This window comes from Octodon degus, unplaced genomic scaffold (assembly GCF_000260255.1).
Source record: "Octodon degus isolate 3935 unplaced genomic scaffold, OctDeg1.0 scaffold00020, whole genome shotgun sequence".
NCBI classification, from domain to species: domain Eukaryota; kingdom Metazoa; phylum Chordata; class Mammalia; order Rodentia; family Octodontidae; genus Octodon; species Octodon degus.
This window is the reverse complement of record NW_004524596.1, coordinates 16,682,125-16,690,622: the sequence shown is the minus strand read 5'-3', so window position 1 is coordinate 16,690,622 and position 8,498 is coordinate 16,682,125. Positions and strand designations below refer to the sequence as shown.

The 8,498-nt window shown below is 50.5% G+C and overlaps 1 protein-coding gene and 1 pseudogene across 1 annotated transcript; both read right to left on the bottom strand.

Annotated features, from left to right (window-relative positions):
* Nucleotides 1-5,102: 5,102 nt before the first annotated feature.
* Nucleotides 5,103-5,472, bottom strand: LOC105741714 (annotated as a pseudogene).
* A 1,569-nt stretch (nucleotides 5,473-7,041) lies between these two features.
* On the bottom strand, nucleotides 7,042-8,381 carry LOC111815706 (PRAME family member 3-like). The gene is made up of 4 exons (XM_023711183.1): nucleotides 8,140-8,381; nucleotides 7,799-8,101; nucleotides 7,342-7,574; nucleotides 7,042-7,121 (listed from the first exon to the last, which is right to left on the bottom strand). The coding sequence occupies exons 1-4, from the start codon at nucleotides 8,379-8,381 to the stop codon at nucleotides 7,042-7,044; spliced, it is 858 nt and encodes a 285-aa protein (XP_023566951.1).
* Between the last annotated feature and the right edge of the window lie 117 nt (nucleotides 8,382-8,498).

The following is an 8,498-nucleotide window of genomic DNA, read 5'->3' as shown; positions in this document are numbered from 1 at the left end:
GTGTGCAGCTAGGGACTGGAGTCCTGGTAGGACCCAGGTCTGGAGACCATAGCCCGCACCACTGGCCCCCTCAGGCCTGGGCTTCGTGCATTCCCTGCCTGGGAAGGATTTTTGGTTCCTCAAGTTGGTGTAGAGCTGAGTCAAAGGCATCTCACAAGCTGGAGGGAACCTCATGGCCACACGCGGCCACCTCCCTTGGTTCAGATGTCACTAGCAGGCTGTGCTGAACACTACTGGCCTGGTGGTGGCAAAGGTGCTGTCAGCACTGGTCGGGGTCCAAGACCTGGTAGGGCCTGGTAGCCCGCACTAGGAATCTGAAGCTGGGGATTCTATTCACTTATTTATTTTGTTGTTGTTGTTGTTTGCTCATTTTGAAGTGCTGGGGATGGAGCCCAGGATCTGATGCCTGCTAGGTGCTCTGCTGCTGCGCTACCCCAGCCTCAGGAAATTATTATTATTATTTTTTTTTTTTAGCGGAACCGGGGATTGAACTCAGGCTCTTGCGCTTGCCAGGGAAGCGCTTATTCCACTGAGCCATCTCCCCGGTCCTGGAAATTATTTTTAATAATACATTTAACCTGATAAAATGTTGTTCTAATATCTGGATATAAAAAGTATTGATGACATATTGTAGTGTTTCCCTCAGTAAGTCTCTGAGATCGGATGTGCATTTCACACTGGAGCGCAGGAAGCTGGGGGAGCGGCAGTTCAAGTGCTGTAGCCGCATGTGGGAAGCCCACATGCATGGTAGGAAACCCTTCCCCTCCCCTTCCTCAGGTCCTCAGCTGGACCCTCCCCTGTAGCAGGAGACAAGAGAAATTACTGCCGTTTATCAGCACACATGTTCCTTGTACACGGGGGCACCCAGGCAAGGGCAAGATCACAGACCAGCAGACGTGCAGGCATGGTGCAGCAAGAGCCAGGCCTCAGCTCACAGCCGTGACTGTGGTCATGCGCCCTGTCCCCTAGCTGGCTGGCTGCACGCATTTAGCCTTGACTGTCTAGGCCCAGATGTTCTCCCATAACCATGGGTGGGACAAACTGACTGTGTCTGGCTTGTGCTTTTAAAATACCCAGTGATAGCTGGGCATGGTGGCGCATGCCTGTAATCGCAGCACTCCGGAGGCTGAGGCGGAAGGATCATTGCAAGTTGGAAACCAGCCTGGGCTACAAAGTGAGTTCAAGGCCAGCCTGAACAGCACAGTGAGGCCTTGTCTCAGAAAGACAAAGCAAAACAAAGGAACAGTGATTCCCACTTGCTTCAAGGGCTTCAAGGCCAGCGTGTTTGGGGAAGGCTGGCCCAGTCAAATCAGAAGTCCTTCTGCGTCTGTGAACACCAGTTGTCAGAAGGAGGTCCTCTGTGTTGGTTGGTTGGTTGGTTGGTTAGTTGATCTTTTTGAGACAGGGTCTTGGTATACAGTTGAGGCTGGCCTTGAACTCATTTTGTAGCCTCGCCTGGCTTTGAACTCTGAGCCATCCTCCTGCCTCAGCCTCCTGAGTACAGGGCTTATAGGCATGTGCCTCCATACCCGGCTAGAAGGAGGTCCTGTGTTTACACCTGACCTGTGGTAGCTCACAGAACTGAATGGAAGTGTGGCCTGCCACCCTGAAGATGCTTCCCTCTGGTCCTGCACAGGGCAGGTACGAAGATCCCTGGTGTGAACAGCGGGGGGCCCCAGGCTCAGGCCTTATCGTCTCAGACCACCTTGGTCCCCTCTGGGGACTCCAAACAGACCAGGCCTTGAACAACAACCAGAGGCTGGCGTGTGGCTCCTCTGTCACAAGCCAGGTTTCTTTCCTGAATTCCTAGTACATACTGCACATATACCCAGTTCCCTCGGGTGCATTGTAAACATAACAGCGTCCCGCTCAACTCCTCCTCTTCTTCCAGCAGGAAAAGCCCCAGCTTCCCCCCCACACTTTCTACATCCCATTCTTCCAGTGACTCAAGCCAAAGTTCTCTTGTGCAGAGGAAAAACTGCTTCAGAAACTTAGTTTTGAAAATAGTGTAGGCCTCAGAATTATCAGGCAACCTGCAGATTGGTAGAGGGGACACGGGTGCAAGTCACTCGGGAGAGTCTGGTTTGGACCTGGGCTCCCCCCAAGGCCTCCCACATGTAGAGGTGGGGCTGGTGGAGGTGGATCCCATGGTGGACGAGCCACAGCTGGCCTGCTGCTAGGAGACAGGTCTGGCAGGAAGAGGCAAGTCACCAGCGATGTGGCAGGGACGGACCTCTCTGTGTCCCTGGATCTGCCCTCAGTCTACCTCCTGGCTGACGCAAGGCAAGCAGCATCTCCTTCACCATTCCCCTCCCGCCATGCGGCTGCTTCTCGGGAGTCAACAGAGCATCGGCTGCAGCAGGAGACAAGTGAGCCTCGCTTCCTTTAGGGTTCAGTGTGGCATTTTGTGGCAGCCATCAGGAAAGTCCCTACGACAAGGAGTGTCTGAATGCCCACAGGTCCGGGTTATACAGCATCTTAACAAAGCGGTGGGAGGAGGGGCCAGGCGTGGCTGGGAACTACAGGCTGAGGACCCCTCTACCCGAGGCCAGTCCTAAGACCCCCAGGTTGATATGGGAAAGAAAGCTAAAACAGCACCATTTTGTGTGGAGGACCACCTGAGCAGCCCTCCGTGAAAGAAGAGCGGCTGTCTCCATTTTGACTGAGCCTGACCCGATTTCCTCGTATTGTTCTGTACAGAGCTGGCCAGGACTTCTGTTTATCCTTCAGTCGGCCTTAAGCAGTGTAATTGGTCTAGCTGAGGTGCTGGCGATAATCTCTGAAGGTGGCGTGCGTGTTTCCCTGGTAACCTACACCTGCTGCTCTTTAGTGTGAGCAGGGTTGAGATAGAAATGTACAGCCAGTGCTCCGTGCCGCCATCTGGGATCAAGCCCCGAGACAGAGGCTGTGACCTCCTGGGGCTTGAAGGACTACATCAGAGCTGAAGCAGCAGACACCCAAAACATTGGATGCTGTCTCTGTGGCATAATATTATAATGCAGATTACTCTCTCTGCGTATCCTCTCTGCATATGGCAGAGGCAAATGCAGGCCACCCACCTAGCTCAGCTCACAGAGTCACCTACTTCCCACAGTTCTCAGTCAATCCTCAAGCCACTCCTCCACTGAATAAAACCGGGTGAGGCCCTGGGTCGCTCTCTTGGTCCAGGAAAGCCGTCTTCGTGGCTGGACTTAGAGCCCCTCGACTCCCCAGTGATTGAAAATATAATTTAGTGTCTTTATTTTCGCCGTGGGTTACATTGGAAGTGGTAGATTGGAATCAACTTGATGGAATTCCAATAATGTAACTTTGGGATTACAAATATTAGCTTCTGGGCTGGTGAGATGGCTCAGTGGTCTAAGGCACCTACTTGGAACAAGCTTGGCAAAGCACAGGGACCGCGGTTCAATCCCCCAGCACCACATGCCAGCCAGCCCCGCCCCCTGGTGGGCTGAGCTGGCCACACACACACACACACACAATAAATAAATGTTAAAAAATAAATAAAGATGAAGTTTCTCTTTCCTTAAGTTTGCCTCTTGTAAATGTTGCCCTCGCTGCCTAAGCAGACTCCACCCCGCGCTTTGTCGTGAGACCACTCGCTCCCCACCTAAAACTCCAAGCACTTCTGTTCCTGTCACCCGCTAAGCCCATGCTCGGAGTATTTCTGTCGCTGCGCTAACTCGTATCGGCGCCACCCCCACTCGGGACCTGGACTGTGGCTGCTCTCTCCTCCTGCCCTTTCGGAGCTGCTGCTCAGTCCCGAACTGGGCGCCCACCGCCGGCCCCCAGCGAACTTGCTTGTCTCTGCCTCGGCCTCCACGGGTGACTCCATTACAAGTGCGTTTGCTGCGGCAAGGTGAGAGCTGCTGCGCACGCCGCGGGAGGAAGGGAGCACCTGTAACCCCAGGGGAGGGGAGTCTGCAGCACAGGCCACGCTGTTTCCCTGGAGGGCAGCCCTTGCTCCTGACCCTGGCCTGTCACCGCCCTCTGCAAACTGAACACCGTTCTGGCCTGGCCGAGTCCTCTGGGCCCCACTCCTCCCGAAGGCGCCTATGTATATACAACTTCCACGGAAACAATGTGTCTGCCAGCTTATTCCACCGAGCCATCTCCCGGCCCCGGGGTTTATAATTTATTTATTGGCCCTTCTCCCCTTTTGTGATACCAGGAATCAAAACCAGGGCCTTGCAATTGCCAGGCAGGTACAGCACTGCTGAGCTACATCCCAACTGCTACTTGTGTGTTTTTAATTTTACATTGTAGAGATGCAGGAAAGAACCCAGCAGTGGAGGATGGGTGTTCTGTTTCCATCCTGGAGTGGCAGGAAACTTCCTTAGAGCAAGCTTCAAAGTAACTGTCTTTTCAAAAGGCTCTGCTTAATTATTTTTTGGTACTGGGGATTGAACTCAGGACTTTGAACTTGCCAGGCAGGCACTTATGCCATTGAGCTATCTCCCTGGGCTGACTCTGCTTAACAGATTTTTTGTGCCAGGTGTTGTGGTGCATACCTGTGGTCCTTGCACTCTGGGAAGCTGAGGCAGGAGGATTAATAGTTCAAGCCCAGCCTCAGCAACTTAACAAGGCCCTGTCTCAAAATAAAATATAAAAAAAGACCGGGGATGTAGCTCAGCGCAAAGGTCCTCAGTTCAATCCCCAGTTCTGCAAAACCACAACAGACATCTGAAAGACAGTGAAGAATCTTGCCTGGATCCCAATTAAGATGTAGCAAACATTAAACAAGTAACAAACAGGCTTAGGGCCTGGGAGATGGCTCAGTAGAATAGGCACTTGCCTGGCAAGCATAAGGGTCTGAGTTCAATCCCTGGTTCCAAAAAAAAAAAAAAAAGCCTTGAGTTATTATACAATCCCAGCACTTATTATTATTTTCAATAGGGGTAAGACAATGGAGTTTGTAATGAAAAACTTTTTTAATAATTTTTAATAAATTTTATTAAAAGTATAGTTTGGGAAAACAATTTTAACCTTTATTGTTGTTACATTACATACATGATAAAATTAAATTACAAGGCATATAACTGAACAATAAAATTCTTTATACAAAGTATATTTAGATACCTAAATATAATCTGGTTTTGAAAATGAAATCATGTATATAGTTGTATTCCTACGTGTGTTGAATCCAAAGCTATACGAGACTCCTGAAGGGGCAAATCCAGGTACCAACAAAGACACTTTGCTGAATTCCCATGTTTTACCGAGCATCAAAAACCACCAATCTTTTAGTTCTTTTCTTGTACATTATTCTGTATCCACATACTCTATATCTGATTGGATCCCTGGATTTAATTTCATTTTCTGTGTGACATTCTCCACAGATATATATCATTGGCTGCTGCTTTGGGGGTTGAACGTCCTGCTGAGTGTCCATGGTCAGTGTCTGATCTGGGCAACACCGAAGAGGTTCCCACTCTGGCGTTTTTAAACAGAACCTCGCTAGACGCTGTCTCGACCAACCGAAAAAAATTCTTTTTTTTTTTTTTTTTATTGTACCATTCAGATTTTATTTACTCTTTCAGGTTCTCACATAGCAAGACAATATGATGTTTGCACATGAGGCTCCCTTGCGGAAAAAAATTTTTGAGATATATATTTAACTCTGTAGGAGTAAAATAATATGATATCTGATATTTTCTTTAAAATGCTTAAACAAAGAAAATGATAACGCAGATCTCACAAAAATCTTGCTATGTGTTAAATCTGAGTACATGGAAGTTTATTGTTTTGCTTCTTTCCTTCTTCACTGAGAGAGGGTCTCATTCTGCAGTTCAGGCTACAGAACTCACTACATAGCCAGGCTGATCTCAAACTCACGGTGATCCTCCTGCCTCAGCCTCCCGAGTGCTGGGATTACAGGTATGTGCCACCATGCTCAGCATTGTTCTGGATTTCTGATTAGTTTGAAATCTTCATAAAACATTTTAAGTGATTAGAAATATAAGTTACATTCCTTCCCTGCTCAAAACTTGCACAAGTACAGAAGTAATGCTCAGTTGCCTGCCTCTCCTCCCGCCAGGCCCGGCCACACCCTGACAGTGACCAACCAAGCAGGGCTGTGCCCTGCGGCTCCTCCTGCCCAGCCCCCTCCTCCCTCGTGTCCTTGTGGCTTGTCCTCTCGTCTTCTGTGGGTCTCTGCCCCAAGTCTCCTTGTCAACCCTAGGGCTCTGGGCACTGTGCTCTGAAGTCAGGCTCGTTGGCATTTGAGAAAAGAGCAGACACAGAGAGGGCATCCGGGCTGCCATGATGAGGTGTCATGGGTGGCACAGTGGGCACACAGAGCCCCCTCTGAGGCATGCCAGCCAAGCCTCCTCAGCGGCCGAGCCTTGGGTAAGTTTTTTTTCTCTAAACTAAAGCCTCAGTATTCAGGTTTCGTTGCAGTGTTGGCATTTTGCAATAAATGACGGGGCTTGGGCTGCAGCTCGGCGCTCTGCCTCTAAAAGGCCATCACCACTCTAGGAAGTCACTCTGACCTAGAAGGTCGCTCTGACCTCTTCCTGTCCTTCTTCTCTGAAGTGGCTCCTAAGACTCCGTAGCATCCACACCCGCAAGGCTGAGTGACTCAGGCCTGTAACCCAGCTACTAGGAGGCTGAGGCAGGAGCACGGTGAGGAGGAGGCCATCCTGGGGAGCTCCGTGAGGGCTTGCCTCAAAATTAATTTATTTTGATTTATTTTACTTTATTTGGTCTTTTTGAGACAGGATCTCAGCATGCAGTTCAGGCTGGCCTTACTTTGTACCCCAGGCTGGTCTCAAACTTGAATCAATCCTCCTGCTTTAGTCTCCCAAGTTCTGGGATCTCACCGTGCCAGGCCATGTCTGTCTGTCTGTCTGTCTGTCTGTCTCTCTCTCTCTCTCTCTCTCTCTCTCTCTCTCTCTCTCTCTCTCGCAACTCTCTTTATTTCTGATCATTCTTTTTATATCCATAGAGACATTCATCTCAAGCCTCAAGTGACATCTAACTACTCAGATTTCTAGTACAGATACTGCCTAGCACCCAACTACACAAAGGTCACTTCTGCTGTCATGTCGGCGATTCTCCATGCTTGCTGCCTGCTAGGAAACCTCCGACTGCCTCAGCAGCACTGAACTGAGGCTCTGTTCCTGGAGGTATAAGGAAACAGGATAGATGTGCTCAACTAGATGGGGATACAGGCAGGGCATGGATTAGGGTGCAGGCTATAGAACTTCCGACTGCAACAGATTCTTGGTGAATACAAAACCACACTGTGCTGGGATGCTTTAGTGGCCTCGTCATCCTCCTAAGCGGGAATTCTCTCTGGCTCTGTATGTGACGGAGGACACCTTCCCTGGGAATATGAACCTCCTGAGGAGGAGAGGACAGCTCCGGGGTGAAGTTGCTCAGCCTGGCAGTGTGGCTCAGCAGGTTCTATGGCCATGAAATTGCTTATGAAGCAGAAGGTCGTGAGCTGGGAGCGGCAGCGCAGGGAAGGCAGAAAGGCGCCGACCTGTGCACCAGTGATCCCGCTGTTTTCCAAACACAGGACGATCAGCGTGGTGGAAATATTATCCAGCAGAACTCGGAGAGGCTCAGGGCTGAAATCAGTCAGGCCGCTACAACTCACATGCAAGCGCTTCAGCTGTTTTGTCTGCGCAGAGCGAGGCAGCCGGTACGAGTCAGAGGGACAGAGCCGGCAGTGAGTTACTGAGACAGTCTCTGAGGGGGACGTCAGGCACCTCCTGTGTGGAATCAAACTTGAGCATTTTTATGAAGTCAGATTCCACTGGAAAGTCCACGTTTGTAACACATAGGATCTTACGTTCCAGCTGCACCAGATCTTTCCTCCTGGATCCACTTGAAGAGGTAGGATGCCACTGGACACGGACATTCATGACTGATCCGCAGATCTGAAAGGACACTGAGGGCCTTTTCATCTGGTTCCCTTGTCCCAGTTTTCTCTATTTTTGTCCTCTTCATGGCTCCTGAGGAGCAGGCTTCCAGCTCATTTCTAGCCCAGACTCTCCAGAAGTTCTGGGGCGTGTCACGCATACCCAGCACTTGCAGTTTCAACCTCCTGGAGCAAACCTTCTGGCTCAGCAGCGCATCGAGCTCATCCAGCCAGCTTGTAACATCCTTCCCTTTAGGAGGAAAGCATTCTGCTTAGGGTGCAAAGACTCTTGTTCCCTCAGACTCCTGAGCGCTCCCAGTGGCAGGGACGGAAATGGCCCAGACAGCACCATGGCCTTCATGACCTCAGCACGTCCTCTGAGGAAGGCCTCCATGAACACTGGTGGGAAGACCTCGCCTGGCAAAGCTTTCGTGGCCTCTATGGCCAGCTCCTCATCCCTCACCAAGCTCTCAATTGCCAGTTCAAGTAGTACACGGGGTGACTTGGTGCTCATCCTGGTGAGTATGGAAGGCTGGGATGCTGGAAGGCACAGGGCTGGATGTGGTGGCCGGGTGCTCAGCCTCTCAGGAAAATGGCAGCAAATCCAAGCAGGGCTTTTATTGACTTTCGG